The sequence below is a fragment of the Exophiala aquamarina genome (genome assembly GCF_000709125.1).
Source record: "Exophiala aquamarina CBS 119918 chromosome Unknown aczIA-supercont1.3, whole genome shotgun sequence".
Lineage (NCBI taxonomy): Eukaryota > Fungi > Ascomycota > Eurotiomycetes > Chaetothyriales > Herpotrichiellaceae > Exophiala > Exophiala aquamarina.
The window spans coordinates 3,416,559-3,434,026 of record NW_013550585.1 but is presented as its reverse complement, the minus strand read 5'-3'; the positions used below and the strand labels follow the sequence as shown (position 1 = coordinate 3,434,026).

General features: G+C 51.6%; 4 protein-coding genes across 4 annotated transcripts; 3 read left to right on the top strand and 1 right to left on the bottom strand.

Moving 5' to 3' along the window:
- Positions 1-1,208: 1,208 nt before the first annotated feature.
- Positions 1,209-2,726, top strand: A1O9_04804 (uncharacterized protein; the record flags this gene model as incomplete). Its single annotated transcript, XM_013407092.1, has 1 exon — positions 1,209-2,726. The coding sequence occupies one exon, from the start codon at positions 1,209-1,211 to the stop codon at positions 2,724-2,726; it is 1,518 nt and encodes a 505-aa protein (XP_013262546.1).
- A 1,426-nt stretch (positions 2,727-4,152) lies between these two features.
- A1O9_04803 (uncharacterized protein) lies at positions 4,153-5,643 on the bottom strand (the record flags this gene model as incomplete). The annotated part of the gene is made up of 1 exon (XM_013407091.1): positions 4,153-5,643. One exon carries the CDS (start codon positions 5,641-5,643, stop codon positions 4,153-4,155), a length of 1,491 nt encoding a protein of 496 aa, XP_013262545.1.
- An 864-nt stretch (positions 5,644-6,507) lies between these two features.
- On the top strand, positions 6,508-6,909 carry A1O9_04802 (biphenyl-2,3-diol 1,2-dioxygenase; the record flags this gene model as incomplete). The annotated part of the gene is made up of 1 exon (XM_013407090.1): positions 6,508-6,909. The coding sequence occupies one exon, from the start codon at positions 6,508-6,510 to the stop codon at positions 6,907-6,909; it is 402 nt and encodes a 133-aa protein (XP_013262544.1).
- Positions 6,910-12,485: 5,576 nt separating this feature from the next.
- Positions 12,486-13,344, top strand: A1O9_04801 (uncharacterized protein; the record flags this gene model as incomplete). The annotated part of the gene is made up of 2 exons (XM_013407089.1): positions 12,486-12,598; positions 12,648-13,344. 2 exons carry the CDS (start codon positions 12,486-12,488, stop codon positions 13,342-13,344), a joined length of 810 nt encoding a protein of 269 aa, XP_013262543.1.
- Between the last annotated feature and the right edge of the window lie 4,124 nt (positions 13,345-17,468).

Below are 17,468 nucleotides of genomic sequence, written 5' to 3'. Positions count from 1 at the left end.
CATAGTCGGAGGAATCATATGAGAGCTCAGTGATTGTCTAGCTCTCTCCAAAGCCCTCGCTATTAAGGAGATCAAGACTCAGGAGGCTGGGGAGCTCAGCCTCACGACGCCAAGCCTGATGTAGCTGCAGATGCGATGCAGATGATCGAGAAATCACCGGCCTTTGGGCCGTAGAACCCCTGGCTTCGGTAATTGGCCTGCCCTTGTCGAAAACAGTGAACTCCAGAGCTTGCAAGATCTCTTTTGAGAACACTCCATGATGAGGAGTGGGCACCCAGTTCTGAGTAGGAGGTATTGTTTGCGGACGAGCGGCCAGGGCATCTTTTCAGATGCTCTCCATCAGGCTACAGGCGTCCTCATATTTGGTGGATCGTAAAGTGTCAGTGGAGGACACGGACAACCTGGAGTCTAAGGTACTCTGTAGTACTCCGTTGTACTCCGGAGAAGTTGTGCAGCTCATCTTTCACTTGTTTCATATTCGACCATCCAGACAAAGAACATGCTCTGGTATCCGTGCCGTCCAACCTGGCTCTGCCATTGCTGGGTGCTCGTTGGACATTTGCCCCGGTCCTACTCTTAGTCAGGACTCCGTATTGCCAGCCTGCCCAGAGCCAAACATGGGAAGCCAGATCTGATTCGACCACCCATTGTGGCGCAAGCGCCGTGGCCGATGTTGCCGAAGGGTGGGCACATACGTAGACGTACATACTCACGAATAGTAACCACAGGCATCCTTGACAAGGCCACAACTCCACGAGGCAAACACGGTCCGTCACTGCGCCATGTGACATATTATAGGGAGTGGATCCCCAAAAGATGCAGCTTCGCAATCCTATCCAGATACATCGACGCTGAGATACGAGTAGACCGGAGACTCTCTGGGGGGTGTGCAGTGGTTAAGAAGGCCTCGAAACCCACTGACACCATAACACCACATCTCAACCCCACCTTCTAAATCGATCAAGCAAAGCAAGCCAGTGCAGGGACGAACGAACGAACGAGGCAGAGGCACGATGCCCTTCTTCAGTCGAACCAAACGCCGTCAACGTGCGGGACCGCTGACAGCCACGTCCACGCCCGCAACCACCACCACCACCACCGCGGTGTATCCTGTCTATCCTGTCTATCCCCACAGTCCTCCTCCTTACCAACACCCATGGCCCTCGCAGTCTGGTCCCTACATGTCTTCGACAATCTCTCTCCCACCAATGCAGTATCAGAATGCCTCGCACCCACAATACCACGGGTCGCAGCCACCTGCACCACCGCAACTTCAGTCTTTCCATTACCCAACTCCTGCCTACGGCCATTCTGCTCAACCGGCACCACCATTTGATTTGCATGCAACAATAGGAGACAAGCTGGACGACGTCATCTCGTTGATGGACCAGGGCGAGTTCTCCGGCAATGAACGAGAACTATCCATCGTCCTCCCTGATCCCCCCGTTCCAGAGTACTCCGAGCCACGAAGTTCCGACCGAGACGTGAAAAGAGCAGGCATCTATAGCAACGAGAAGAGACAGAAGGCGAACAACAAAAGATCACAGGGGCAGGGGAAACAAGTCAATGTCTTCGACAAGCTCCAATACTACATGAACTCCCGCTTACCGCCTTCTCTCCCGCCCTTGCGAGTCTACATGCCCACTTATCCCCTACTCTGTCTTGCTGCCCAATACTCTGCAAGTGCCTACTACAACCCTCAATCGCCTTCCGAGCGGAAAGACTTTGTCTCAGCAGATGGCCGTTTGGGCACAAAGGCCATGGTCATCAAGTCGGTTCCATGTGATGACAAGAAGACCATTGTATTTGCCATCCGCGGCACTAGTATGCTGAGCATCCGCGATTGGGGCGTAAATCTACAAACGGGCCCCGTGTCAGCTCAAGGATTCTTAGACGACGAGGGCAACCTTTGCCATTCAGGCTTCCTAAAGGTTGCCAAAGCTATGGTCAAACCTATTGCTTCCAGACTCCGTACTCTGCTTGAGGAGAATCCAAATCGAACGAGTTGCTCCCTCCTGATCACTGGCCACAGTGCCGGTGGTGCAGTTGCTAGTCTGCTATACGCCCATATGCTATCCGAGTCCATCCAATCTGAACTCAACATCCTCACGGGTTGCTTCAAACGAGTCCACTGCATTACCTTCGGCGCCCCTCCAGTCACCCTGTTACCACTGCAAAAACCAGAAACTGCAGACGGCCGATTAAAGAAGTGCCTCTTCCACGGTTTCATAAATGAAGGCGACCCGGTCGTGCGTGCTGAACGTGCATACGTTAAAAGCCTTGTCGACCTCCTTTCTCAACCCGCCCCTCCCAGCGACAGCCTCCTTCTAAAAACCCCAAGGCCCTCAAAACCCTTGAAGCCCTCCACCTCCGCTCTCAACCTGCTTAGTGCCTCCGTCTCTCGCCTAGATCTATCATTGAACCCTACCAAGAAAAAGCCGACTCAGAAGCACTCAAGATCTGACCTCCATCCTCCAGGCCAGAGTGCTTCAAACAAACTCTGGTGGGACATCCCTCCAGCAACATTATCTAACGCCGGGCGGTTAGTTGTTCTACGCATTCCAGCAGGCGGGAGGACTACAGACGTTACAGCCAGCATTGTTAGAGATGATCAATTGAGGCAAGTCATCTTTGGTGATCCTCTCGTGCACTCCATGGATGTGTACGCCGCCCGAATTGAAGCGCTAGCCGTACGTGCTGTGACTGGCCGGGGAGGCCAGTGTTGAATTTAGCAGACGTGGATTATTGACTTTTATGAGGAGCTGACAAGTCCATCAGTCCACCAGTGGGTGCATTATTATCAATGATTAAATGACGCAGGCATACGATACAACATGAGAAAAGGATCTCGATTTTGCAATTTGTGCTTCTGGGAAGAATTTCCCACAGATACTTTTGATACCTACGGTTAATTTGTTTCCTGCGGAGACAACGGCGAGGGGGCATCTTTGATGATTTCTTGTTTGCCCAGTTGATCTTCTCCTGGTTTCGAACTACGCAATGGAAACGCATAGGCCAAGAATTGTTTTATGTTTGAAGAGGGTAGCATTCATAGGTACATATTAAAATAATATCTCCCATTGCGGCGGCATGAGAATTATCTGACGCCGGATTATTACTCTCCACGGCATCTTTCATTCAGCAACAGGATAGTGGTCCTTGATCGACTACATCGTACAGGTACTTCGTGAAATGTAGAGCTCTTCGCATACTCCCCACGGAATGCAAGCTGAACATGCAAAATGTCCTGAGGATGCACCGGTCTGGACACCCCAAGGCCGACAGGCAGACCACCAATGAATGTCCTAGCTAGGTATTTGTTCATCATGGACCCGAAAAGGGTGGCCTTGGTCTCGTGCTCGGTTGAATGGGAAAAACCTATCATATGTAGTGGGATGGGACCGGGTGGAAAGGGTGGGGAACTTTCCCGTGTCTCCATTCTAACTCGAGTACTCGGTAGGGATGCGATTGTAAATAGGCAGGGGCACAGTAGGGAATGGTGGATGTACGAAAACGTGTATTCATGTCCACATTTGCCAGGTCTCAAAACACACATGGAGATGGTGGAAAGCGCGCACGTGCGCACACCGCCAGAAAGCCCATGTCGGAAAGGAAGGCATGAGTTGCTTGGAGCCTCGTCTCGAGGACCCCTCCCTCCCCAGCCCCTCAGGCAGCTTCCTCAGGTCTAGGCCGAGGGGGACCATTATTCTACCGAAAATTGGGCCAGCTGTCGGGATCCTGTGGCAGGGCGGGGCATCCGCCCAGTGCGGCTGCGATGTGGACCATTTGAAGGGTTTGGGATAAAGCAGTGGGTTACTCCCGACAGAGCACTTGAGGGATGGGATGGGCTGAGGCCGCGTCCACACCGCCGATTCTGCAGCTCGTTCAAGTTGGTCGAGATCACGCCTCAGCCCAATCGTACTCCGAAACGGGTCGACCAAATCTAATATGGGGAGTGTTGGCAGCTCCGGACGACGCCAGAGTCGCAGACAATGACGGATCGTCGGGTCGGAATCTGCTCGTTTAACCCGGTGGGGTCTTTTTCCCTAATGAGTTGGGTGTTTAGGAATGGTACTCCGTACCTGTGGAAAGGCCCTACATACTCGTAGGTAGTGCAAGAAGATAGTCCACAGCCTATGCGGCAACCCGACTTCAAGCACCGACAAATCGCGTCTTTCGAAATCCTGGGGGACCCCACACATTTGTTCTCGGATTTCGGTCCAGCAGCCGCTTCCTGAAGTCCTGGAGAGACGTCGCCTTCTGTACTGCCTGGGGCACGGCTTTGCTTGGCCGCGCTTGGCGGACTGCCATGTGCTTCGGAGAGGATTCCTGGACTGTTGAGGGAAAAGACGCTGTCTCTGTCAAGGTCGTCTGATCCTTGGCATCTGAACATGTTTCGCCATGGGATTTCATGGGTTGGTTTTCTGGGACAGTTACAAACGAATTATTAGTCAACGTGGCTGATCCGGCTTCAGTGTGTGATCCGCTTTCGGCATCATCGAGCGCAGATGTGTTGAGTCTGTCGACAGACTCGGCACTCAGCTCAGCAATCTTAGCTTCGTGCTTTGCAAAGTAAGGCACCTTGAAGCCTGTTTGGGCTATCACTGGATCCAGCGTTGCATCTTTTCCAGACAGAGAAGGTATCACGTCACCGGGAAGTGGGTTGGAACCTGCGTCGTCCACGGGCGCGAAATCACCTTGGAAAGTGATATCCTTTCCATCCATCTTGGTCGGGATCAGCTCTGAAGCATTGGGACTCGATTCGAGAACAATAGGGTCCAGATCATCTCCATCAACGAGCTTCTGACCCCCAGACTCTTTAGACTGCTCTAATGTGGATGGCTCACCAGCAGTATCTCTGAGCGTTTCTTTGAGAAAAGTCTCCTTCTCAGAAGGGGAAGTATCAGCAGGTCGGTCAATTTTTGGCGAGTGCAGTCCTCCGGAGGAACCCTCTTCGAGGCGCCGCCTCTTGTGGCCGTGGGCCAATCGGTCGGTGGACTTTTTCAAAACAATACTCACGACTTCCGGGGTATCGTCGCTTTCATCCGACGCTGACGTTGTCGTAACAGGCTCTATCGTAGAGGAAAAGGGCCCTTTGTCATGCTCATTGTTGAATGCAACTTGATTCGCCGGTTCCTCGGATCGAAAGCGCTTGTGCGTGTTCAAAGGAACGGCCGTAGACCTTGGTGGTGAAAATTTAAGTCTCTCTGGCAAGTTCAGGCTTTCCTTTTCGGTTGGATCGACTGGCGGACCCGGAGCAACTATATCGTTGAAGGCGTTGGAGGCTTCTAGCATATCTGCCCGGGAATGTGTCGTTGGGCGCTCTGGGAGTAGCGTTGGGCTTCGCTGTGCCAGTTCTTGAGCCGAATCGCTGACCGCATGCTCACTGTCTTCATTGCGTTCTTGGACGAGAAATCCATCAACATCGCTATTCGATTTAGCTTTGCTCGCGGATGTGCCCATGGTGCTGACAGGTCTCTTTGTTGAGTCGCTTTGCCGAGGTGATGAGCGCGTTTTGCGAGTGGTGGATGGTGAATCTGTAGGTCTTGGCGTTGATTGTGTTGTCGTTGGTACAATGACTTGAACCTTGCTTGCGGAGACTGGCGTTGACAAGCCTTTCTCCTGAGATCTTGTGGTTACCATTGTTAGCAAACTCTGGCGGCAGGAAGAGCTTCGTGGGGCAACCCTTCAGTTCCTGGCCAGAGAAACGGTCAGCGGCATTGAATATAGTTGCGAATGTGTTTTGAAGGAATTTGATTCTACCACTTTGCCAGCTCAGAGTCGTCTCCAGCTTGAAGCAATAACCTGGTTCAGGCAGGCCGTTTTGCAAGGTGGACCAAAGAAACTTCAGGCCGTTCGGCAAAAATCGAGAGCAGAACTCATCTAATCTTATCTCGTTGTGGATTGATTACCTCGGCCAATGAACGCCAGTTTCTGAAGCTCCACAATGCTTCTATGCCTTCTACGTCATAGGCTTTGTCAGCGACCACCAAAGGGACCGCCGCTCTATTCCTGCAGTACTATTGTCACAAGGTGCAAGTCCAAGGAATCGCTGTTTACGCTACGCAAGACTTTTCATACGCGTAAGCTACTCACTGCTATTACGAGCTCAAATGCAGGATGCATTAGCTGTATCTCAAAAGAAACGATCTCTCGCCTAGGTACGTACGAGGAGGTACGTTACGTACAGTACCATATGGAGCACGGGGAGTCCGTGTGATAATGCGAGGTTGTCACCAGCCGCGCGGAGATTTGCCGATGTGCCGTCTCCGCTACCGGAATGTGCTTGCTGCCCTTGAATAGAGCCAATCTTGAACAGCTTATTCCATGTCCTACGCATAATCTGCTTTCGAAATAGGTCGAGGGCTCTGTGATCAGAAGAAGAAGAACTACCTTGCTTCCTCAAGTCTTTTGCCACGTGCGTCACTGGATAGGGGGAACGGAACGCCAACCAAATACAACACTAGTGACTAGATAAGCAGTCGCTTCTGGAGCGACCCGGTCAATATGACTTCCATGGCGCGCGCAACATCTCTTGATCACCTGGTGCTGACTGTCCAGGATCTGGACGCCACCATTAAATTCTACGAAGGCGTTCTTGGCATGCGACACACCTCTTTTACGTCGCCCACGGCGCCGTCGGTTACGAGGCACGCACTCAAGTTTGGAGTGCAGAAAATCAATCTGCATGTCAGTGGACACGAATTCGAACCAAAGGCGGGGACCGTCCAGCCAGGCAGTGGAGATCTTTGCTTCCTTGTTGAGGACAATGTGGACGACATCCTTGAGCGTCTCAATGCTGGCGGGGTCAAGGTTCTCGAGGGAGGGCATGTGGTCGAAAGGACGGGTGCGCAGGGTCGGCTACGAAGCGTCTACATTCGTGACCCTGATGGCAATCTCATTGAGTAAGACTCGACTCCCAAATGCAACCCAAAGTCCCCATTCTAGGGGCCGTAATCCTGTTTGATCCAGTTGGCTGATCGTAGTAACTATGAGTTGAATAGGTTGTCAAACTTGGTAGGAAGAGAGAGCTCGTGATTACCTCCTCTCAAGCTATGCCTAAGTTGTCCTGGACCATTCAGAGTCTAGATAGAAGCTCAAGAGTATTGGATCACAAAGAATTATTGAACGACCTCTCCCTGGCAGGCACGACACTCTGAGATTTGTGCCAATAGAAGAGTATTTTGGCGCTTGTCCTCTCACTCTCATTGCTTGAAAAGGTCAAACCAGAGCGCAGTTTGTTTTCCTCGCTAAACTAACCTATATCGCTCAAGATTGTTGCCATCACCCGCGTAAAGGACAGGCAATTGCAAAATAACAAGCCTACGGTGGGTGGTCGCTCGTGCGTGTAGAGCTAGTTCATGCGGCGATTAGACCTCTTTGCAGAGTCTCTCCTCCATACAACCCAAAGGCTTTGTATTGCAGAAAGTTTATATGCGATAGAGTTGAGACAACATTGACTTCGAGGGAGAAGAGCAGATCGAGACTTGGAAGGAGAGAGCTAGGAACGATTGGGTTAACGCCACAAAGCCCTGTAAGCCTCGGAAATGACAGCGCATGATCGAGGCCTTTTTACGGCCAATCAAGGCGGCATCAAAAGAGGATCTTGAGGATTGTTCATTATTGGCATGAGTTGAATCAAGTAGACGTGGACAAACAAGGCCGTGGCCGAACTCGTCTCGGGGCTGCCCAGCGTAAGTTGGTCGGTCGGTGATTAATTAACCTCTGATTGACGGGGAATTTGTCAAATTGGTCCAAGAGTGAACAGAAGCGAGCCATGCTAATCACCATTCCCGGTCAGTTTTGGCGGGGACCGCCAACAGTCTCTGCATGTCAAGAGCTATCATATCACAGTGCGACCGGTGGCGCTGTGAAGCTTGACATTGGTGACTGGAGTTGCAGACTGAGCCTCAAATCGTCAGCTCTTCCAGAAGTTCGGGGGGCGAAATGTCCACGAGAACCAGATGTCCCTCAGTCTACGAGGTACTTGTAGCTGAATTTGCGCGTGCGACCCTTCCTGAGAACAGTTCATGGTGCTCTGGCAGCTGTGGAAGACAGCTAAAGCTCACAGGATTGCAAAAGTGTGTTTGATCAAGAAAGAGGTCACTGCGTGGCCGGTAGTTGCGCGGGGTGGATTCTTCCACTTTGTTTCGTAACACTTGTAAAGTTGTAACTCTGTCGCCAATAATTAGAGCATAACATTTAGACCCAGAGCGTAGAGTCTCGGCAGTTGTAAGTTAGAAGAAACGGTGACCAATCCCCCGGAGGTTGAAGGATCTTGGGGCCTGTACCCTGCAAGCCTTGAGCAGAGAGGAAGCTCAATAGTTGCAATAACCAAGCACGTCGTCGAGGATGCGTTCAGGCTAGGTTTCAAGATGCGCGGGAGATGCAAGTACTCGTACGAGACATCGTTATGCCCGGAGGAATGCCCTTGAAATCTTCAGCAAGCCACTGCGGCTAGGAGGATGCCTTTCCGTAGTCGAAGACCCCCATTTGGCGAGGAGACGAGCACCTAGGAGACATGGTTCATCGCTCAGCGGCATTTGGTAGGCCCCAAGTGGCTGTCCTGCAAGCATACAATATTCCCGGCAAGACTTACATAGGCCCTTCCTTGATTGCCTTTAGCTTTGGCGTCGGAAGCGATAACCGAGATCAGGCAAAAGGAACCCTAGCACGGGAGGCCGGGGCAGGGGAGCACTCGTATCTTTTTCTCTTCTGCTGTTCCATCCGTCTTGCAATTGATACTCGGTACGAGGACCAGGTAGTTTCATGCGTCCTTGGACGATCTTTCCTCGATAGAGCTACCGCCACTAAAAGCCATCCGAGGCATTTGCTTCTACCTCATATCTAATGAGGAATCCGTGGGAACTAGCCGTAGTTGGGCCTATGCGGTTGCCAGAGTTGGAACGAAGATGCCCACAGCGGACGGAATCTCTGTCCCCCAGTGCCTGGCTGGTCCAAGCTCCACGACAGGGTCCCCAAACGACAGAGGCAAGAACAAAGACCTGAGGATTGTGCCCCCTTCGTTGAGTTCTTTCTCAACAAGCAGCGCGCTAACCTAGTGCTCAGCTTGGCTGTCGGTGATGCAAGCGAAGATGACAGTACTCGTACCTAATCCGTGAAGGTGGTGGAGTGTCACTTTGGATAGGGGGACCTATACCTCGCCCTCCATCCTGTGGAAATTTATCATTCTTGACTTGATTGTTCAACTTGACCAGTCACCGACGAAACCAACAATGAGCACTGCCCCTCTGGACTGTCGTAGAGCTAAGCTCGTCACAGTTAGTGGCATGGAACGTCAACCAGTCATGAAACATCCGAGGGAGTGGTCAACTACTCGTAAAGGGCATGAGTCCGGGCTCACCAGGTCAGAGGAGAGGTCAGCAAGTAGCGAATAAAGTCATGCAACTTAGAACTTGCGATGATGGTCATCTTAGTCATTTGTGCCTCGTACAATACTGTGCTGTGTCAGACAGCTCTCCGTATTGGTGTGCTCGATCACGTTGATCCAAGGACGTAGCAATGTCGATCTCCCCAAGGGAGCGATGACATTCACTGGCAACAATACGAAGGACCATCACCACAGACACGAGATACCCTGGGCGAGTTGAGGGGCGGGCAGTCTTTCGCGTTTTACAGCCGCGTTGTTGCGTTGGGAGGAAAGGAGGAAGTACTGGGTCCATCCGCCCAGGCCCTCCCTACCAAATACCCCGTCCAGCTGCTCTGTATGTGCTCCGGGGGTCGGGACTGTCCATGCGTCAATCCTGGATGGGGAGTCTGTTCTGAATATAGCACAATCGTTTGTTCAGAGCTCGTTTCGAACCCTCTCTGAAGAAGCACTATCCATGTGTATCTTAGCACACGCCTGAATGGTTCTAGGGAGAGGGACCCGAGTTCGCCCCAGTCACATTTTGGCCCGCCCCATGCCCACTACCCGCCATCCGCCTGGACTCTGCACGCACGGAGCACACCGGCCCATGCAGCTGGACCAGCACCAGGGAGAGAAGGGATCTGCGAGCCCGACGAAACCTTATAAACCTCCGAGCCTGATGCTGACCTCTAGGCAGTAGTGAGTGGTTAGAGGCGTGCCCGTGCCAAACTGCCAACCCTCCACCGCTTCCAACCTCGGTCCCAAGGGGTGGTGCATGCTAAACCTCATCAGAGAACCGAAGGTTGAGTTTGTGTCAAAGTCGGCCAGTGAGTCAGCGACACGGCTATACGTGCTTTCTCACTGGATCCTGCACAGACCAGGCATGGCTCTCGGGACATAGGACCGGGCGGTCTTCCAGAATTGAGATTGGTGTCTGGTGTTGAGGAGGGAGAAGTTGACGTAGTCCCTTCAAGATCAAGCCTTTGAGCTGCCCAGTTCCCAGTTCCCAGTTCCCGGTAGCGGTAGCGCGTGAAGGGATCTCCCAGGCTAGCTTATTTCCAACCCATCATCGTCATCAGGACGCCGTACTGCCATGTCCACCGTGCCTTTTGCCTATCCTGATTCTGTCTTGACCTGTGCCCTGTCTATCTATCGGGAGAGGGGTTGACAACTGATATGCCGTCGCCGTCGCCGTCGCCGTCGCCGTCGCCGAAGACTCTTTGGTCTTGTTGGTCTTTGTTGGTCTAGCTTTCCTTGGTCTTGTTTGCAGTGAACTAGCATCTGTTGCCCTTGACCTCTTCCTCTTCAGCGTCCTCGTATCCTTGCCCCATTCATTAGGGAGGATCCCTCCGAGCGTTCTGACTGTTTGGTTTGATTCGGAATTGCTGCTATCGCTTCTTGGGTCATACCCGGCAGTAGCCAAACATATCTGTCACTATATTGAGCAGGACCCTAGGCGGTTTTAGCCCAGTTTCCTGGGCCCATGGTTGTAGCAAAGCCGCATTTTTGAGGTGCCATCCCCGTTTTTGCTCCACCGCGATGTACGGAAGACTCGTATGGGTGAACAGCCGTGGTGCTCTCTCTGGTGGTAACAGTCATACCAGTCTTGGTCCCTCGCTAAAGCTTCGCGAGTCGGCCATGCACTTCCCTCGGGATCCTTGCACCCCCGGCATTCGAAGACGAGGGCTCTTGAGGCCCCTAAACTAGTTTCGATCCCGTCGCTTTCAAGGGCTACTATTGGCTTCCCGAGATGGTTGAACCCACGGAAGACCGAAGGGGCCCCTGGAGCCATCCACAAAACCCAAAACTACGAGAAAGCCTTTCCCCAGTCTCCTCGTACCACAGCCTTAGGTGCCCTGCAACACTCACATCCCTGGCGGGCTATCAGAGGACATTCTGTATCATAGCGCCCCTAACCATCCTGGGTGGAAGACTTTCCTGGCCTCATGAAGTCGGCAAGGGTCCAATCTCAGGAACCTGTACTCCCTGCCTACGGGGTACTTGGGACGAAGTACTCGCATGCTACCGGCCAGTGGTGCCAGTCTGAGTGGGAGGTGGATTGACCTGCCCTACTACATGTGCTCCGTACGGTAGACCCGTACCCGTAGCACGGCTCTGGGCCAAACAAGTCAGAGATCACAAACAGGCATGCTGCCCGTGCCGAATCTCGGTGATCACTGGCGATCCAGTCTTCGGCCTCTTGAATCCCTTTTGCAGGCTGTCCCCATCACATTTCCCTGTCCTTGCCCTGCCCTGCCCTGCCCTGCCCTGCCCTGCCCTGCCCTACCAGCCGCCGGATGTTGATCACGCCACACCTTTCCCATCGCTCCCCCTTCCTTTTGATCGAAGCCGCTACTGTATGCCTGTGGCACGGATCCCTGTCCCTAGATTACGCGAGTCCCAGTTCTTGCTACCCAACAATGGCCCCAACGCCAAGGAGGCCCTGCTAAGCTCTCCAACTACCTGGGCCTGGCCATTCGTCTGCTTCGAGAAGAGTACTCCTACTCCTAGGTCGTCATGTAGATGCTTTCTTTACCGGGTCAGCGTCTGATGAAGAGTTGTGCTCGGTATTTGGTCAATCTACCATGACTACCGCTGTACATCTTCTTCTTCTTCTTCTTCTGGTTTCAGCTTCTACTGCCAATCACATACAGCTGTCCTCGGCACTTGACCCAGTTCACCAGGGTGATGCAACCATACCATCTAACTCGCCCATCTAACTCTGCTATTGCCGTGCCGTTGAGTTCCCACATAACACCAGTGAACCGTGTCAAGGTACCTCCCTGACACCAATACCATCACTGTCATCCTTAGAGCCTTCACTGCCGCCTCGAACTTTACAGCCGTCCTGCGGTCTAGATGATTACCAACACTTTTCGTCTCAGACCAGCCGTCCCGACCGGCACACCGCAAACGCTACTTACAGGCCTTGCAAGGTATGAAACAGAACTATGACCTACGCCAGGCTGTTGATATATATAGACCTATCCACGGGTATTCGATAGCCACTTGCGATATCAGTGAGTCTGGACAGAACTCCATATATTCTCGCCCTAGCAGTAAAAGCTCGGTATCCGATGCCTCCGCCCCTGTTGGAGGAGCCAAATCACTCTCAATGAATGAACCAGCGCATGTCCAGAAACCGGGGTCGACGACCCGTCGCTGTCAACTTCATATCAGACAGCAACCGAGGGCAGCGAGGGCAGGCCCTGATGGGAAGGACCGAAGGTATGTATTGTCTGCCCACCATGTTCCTTCACTTTTAATCAATCCCAAGGGCTATTGACCCTCCTCCAATCCTCCAATTGCAAATGCAAGACTTCGACCCAGATTCGAAGCACGACGTGGCAGAATTGTCGAGTCCATTCTGGGTGGTGCATTGCAAACTAGTGGCAGCACAAACACCAGACAAAGATGTGTCCACAATGTCTCAAACCACCGAGGATGGGCGAAAGGAGGTGCAACGTCTACTTCTGGGCACAACTGTGGCAAGCCCGACCAACACAGCTGATGACCCTGATCCGCCTACATTTACACCTCATCCTCGATCAGAGACCGCTATCGACGTCCCACCGAGCCCGACCTCGAGATTTCTGCCAATCTCAACTTCACGACCTCCTGAGCAGACCCGGCCACCGCACCGTACTCCTGGTACTTTCTTCATCTTCGCCGATGTGTCCGTTCGCAAAGCTGGCGAATATCGACTTCAATTTGTTCTCATGAAGATGGATACTGTGCATTTAGCTCAAGGTGCTGTCATCCCCGCTATCGACACAGTTACAACCGATGTTTTCAGGGTTGTCAATGCGAAAGATTTCGACCAAGTACAACCAAGCACTAATCTAGTCAAGGGCTTGCTGGATCGTGGCGCTGGCTTTCCGTTAAAACTAAAGAAAGGTCTACGGGATGGCCAACGGCGGCGGAGACAGAACTCTGGGGGCGATTCTGAAGACGAATCCGACGACGCCGACTAGAGCTAATCACTCTAGGTTCCTGAAGCCATGTAAGGGCATTTTTCACCTTATTCACCTTACTCGTGGACATGGGATTCCAAAGCCTCTGGGAGAGCGTATTCGGTCTCCAAGTGAGTGAACATCAAGTTTTGCACACATGCCTTTGCCTATGTCCAGGTGAGCACCCTCGGTCTAACTTCTGGCTACATTGCAATGTCTACGGCTCCAGTGATTGTTTTGGTAGACCGTCTGGCATCCAGGCGTTTCAGATTCGCACAGACAGAAAGCTTAATTGTCATGCAATTCAATCGGTCGTCCGGGGGCCAATTGCAACATTATGGAGGAAACATTCAGAATAAGACATACTCCCGGCTTTGAATAAAGAAGATCGACGTCATTTCCAAGGAAAATCGTGTTATGGGGTCATTCCCGCCATTCCCAATGTTCAAGAGCTAGGCTAAATGACGGGATGTTCGAAGAGACGAGTAGGGTTCTTGGTATACCACGACGACACCACTAAAGTTTGGGTAGGGAGTCAAGTTCTCGACCAGTCTGGACGCTCCACCTTGAAAATGAATTTCTTGAATATAAAACTAACGTCCGCAATCTATCAACGCTGTGAGCGTTTCTTGGCGAGTTGCCAAGATTCACAATGTTGGGATACAGTTGTAAATTTCGCCACAGTGTGAGGTAGAAAAACGACGAGCTCCAGATCCCCAAGCATGATGGGAATGCTCTACAGGTCTGTATTTGAGCCGGCCACGCTTTGGAGGATTGTTCCGTCCAGCATGAAATGCACGGGCTGCGGACTATTGGCGGAAACTGCATCATTGTGCAGCGCGCGAGACGGCCATAGGGCGAGAGACAGCGAGAACCAAACACAGCCTTCTTCCATCGAGCCGGCACCAATATCTGTAAAGATGACAGATTCTAAAGTTTAGAGGCTCTGTGAGCATTCTGGAAGGGTGTTCTAGACCACAATGTCAGGCTGTGTCAAGGTCTAGATCATTTGCACCCAGTTCAGTCCTGTTTCTGGCTCGTTTGCTGGGCCTAGACACTTCTTTGGGCCAATGTGAGTAGACTCGGGCAAACTCAGACACGAACAGTCTCTCGGATTGTCTTATATATACTCTAAGCGCAGACCTTGCGTAGCAGGAAGGTATACATACAGAATGTGCCGTAGATCTGGATGCTACAGTATTTGCATTGAGAGGTATGACAGGGTCACTATCAAGCGGGTTGGACGTTTCACCAAATCTATCCAAGCCTCCGGGGCAGGTCGTCATTATGGGCCGGCGAACCCTTGTCGACAGACTGACTGGTTAGATATTAACATCAGGAAACCACTATGTAAGTCATTTCCCCCTCAACACACTGATACATGCTCAACGGGGCCGAATTCAAATACTTCGCACAGACGATGTCATCCATCCACAAACTCGTATCGATTGCCGTCGTGCGTAATGTGGCGCAGCCTCGGCCCCAACTTGAAACCGGCTTGCAACATCGAACAGGGAAAGCCGAACAGCTAAGATAGCAAGCAAGCATTCGCACAAGTTACTCGGGACTGTCTACCCATTAACGAATTATCAGGCAGTAACGGGGAGTCTCCTCAATTCTACGAGCAACAAACATTCCAGCCAAAAGGCAATTCCCCTACACTTGGCCATTTTCGCTCCCAACCCTTGGCTGTCTTGGCTTTTAATGCCATTATGGTCACAAGATCCAAGATCAAAACTCTGCTGGTCCTACGAGTCTAAATTGCACCATCCCAGGTCTTTTGGCCTAGCAAGAATGTTTCCTGAAGAAATTTTCGTGACTCATGATACTGAAATATTGCCCTGCAGCTCTCGGATTGGGATCATATCCAAAGCGTGCTTACTGGAACGTCTCTGCAGCGCGAGATATCCAGTACAATCCCTGACACGCCCAACCAGAAGATCGAATACATTGGCCAGGACTTGGCCTAACGAGAAGCGGAACCTCTCAAGTGTGGTAGTCGGGCTACTCCAATCCTCTGGGTGTTCACAAAGGAGAACTGGCTTCTGCCATAGCCTAAGCCATCTGTGGTAGCAAACCAACGTGTTTTGATCCAGTTTCAGCTGGTCAACCAAGGCCAAATGATGCCGGAAAGAACACTGCTTTGTAGAAGAGACGTTCATTAACTGTATTGAGAGCAAAGCGTAAGTCAAGCTGCAATGAGACAAGATTCAACTATTCTTGCATATCAGTACCGCGATGTGGAAGCATCCACGGACAGTCAAAACATATTCTACGAATACATCAATGGCGTCTGGTCCTGTATGGCGGAATGCGGCTTTCAGCTGTCAAGTTGGCAGCCTGTATGAGGTTTGGCCACTCACATTTGCACCATCTGTTTTATACAGCTTAAGTTCAGAATCTGGTTCGACTGCGCCCTGGGGAGTCGAAATGTCCTTCCATTGAACTGTAGAAAACCTTCGACCGTCCCCTTCCATGGTTTGAAGGACTTGCAATCCAAATTCGTAGGTCAAAGTTCGTGACGGGCCCAAGATTGCGGTCGTATATGGCATTGGATCAAGACCAAGAGTCTAGTGTTTGTTTCTGTATAGAGAGTTCTGCTCGAGATATTCCATCTAAGCTCTCTTGGTCGATGACCTCAGCGCTCGTGCTATGAGGAAGTTGAATCCCTATACTCTGGGCCAAGCTTTGACTTATGGCATTCCTGAGAGGTTGCGAACGCACTATGCTTAACCTGCTGGCCGACACGCCTAGCTGGCTGATTTGGAATGGATTATTTCACCCCAATATCTCATGGAAGAAATGACGGGGGGGGAAGTAGCCTCCTCTCCATTGACCGCTTAGCCAGATCAGCTGCTGTATGGATCAGACGTTGTCAATGCCACTGATCATAGCAAAGCAGTAGAGCACCTTTGATGGCTCAACGACGCTCCTATTGTCATCACCTATTTGGTAGAAGAATGAATTATGCAATCGCAGTCTCAGCATTGGAGACCACCAGTGTGATCTGCTCCCATAGCTAAACTGGCAGTAACGTTTGCTTAAATTTTCAAAGCTCTACCTACACCTGTTGTGAAAATTCACTTCTGCGCAGCATCGATTGTTATGCAAGCGACCTAGCGGATTACCAGGTCTTACATACCTGCCATTCATTCGCAGATATCAGGCTGAGGAAGGCCTGGTGGTACAGAGTTCAATGATCGTCCAAGAATGCACACATACTACCAGTTAATAGCCTGCGACTCATGCCCTAGTCTCCACGACACGACGGCTGCATGAGCATAGGTGCGAAATGAGTGACCGACCAACGCTTTTGGATTTGGAGGGAAGCCTTCACTCGGTCAGCCTCCAGGCTACCGCGAAAAGGAAGTTGGTGATTGCCAGTGACAGGCGAATACGACAATCTATTGAAGGCTGAGTGATTGAGAGGACACTTCACAACCTGCCAGTGGCAGGTACACGAGTGGCTTGTCTCCTCGTGGGTTTGGATTCCATAAAGGCAATAGTCATAGGAAACGGGATCGTGGCTGACTCCTCCAGAATCGGTCGGAAAGACGACTTGACTCGACGACAAATCCCTCTCCAGATTTAAAGTTCTTTGAGGGCCCTCGAACCTTGTTCATGGCTTGAATATCCAAATACGGACTTAGCGAACGTTTCTTTGCATCTGCGAGCCAGCGCGAAGACATCGGGCTGTGCATGGGAGTTGACTTTTGGACAACCACGCCTCGAGCGGGAAGATCAAGCACATTTCCCTCCAAAGCAGGGCGGGACCCGGAAAACAGGATGGTGACGAATTCTGCAAGTGGGAGGGTCTCCGCCAGTCACTGGGGACGATGATCGAAGCCTGTCAGTCAAGATGATGCCCTTTTTGACTTTCATTTCCCTCCCAGGATCGACGTGCAATGTTTCATCCGATGGACTGACTGCCAACCTATGTAGAAGGTAGGATTGAAAATTACTAAACCGTATGTGCACTGGGCCAGTCTTCTTGTTTACCTTTTATCGCCCCTCTTTGTACCTACTGTATCAATTGACTTGTACTAAAATCCGAACGGGTTGGCCCGGTGTCAGTCGTGGCTCGTGCATTCCTTTTGTCAAGTCTTTATGCTTTCTAACGTCGAAAGTGGTACATAAAGTTGCTG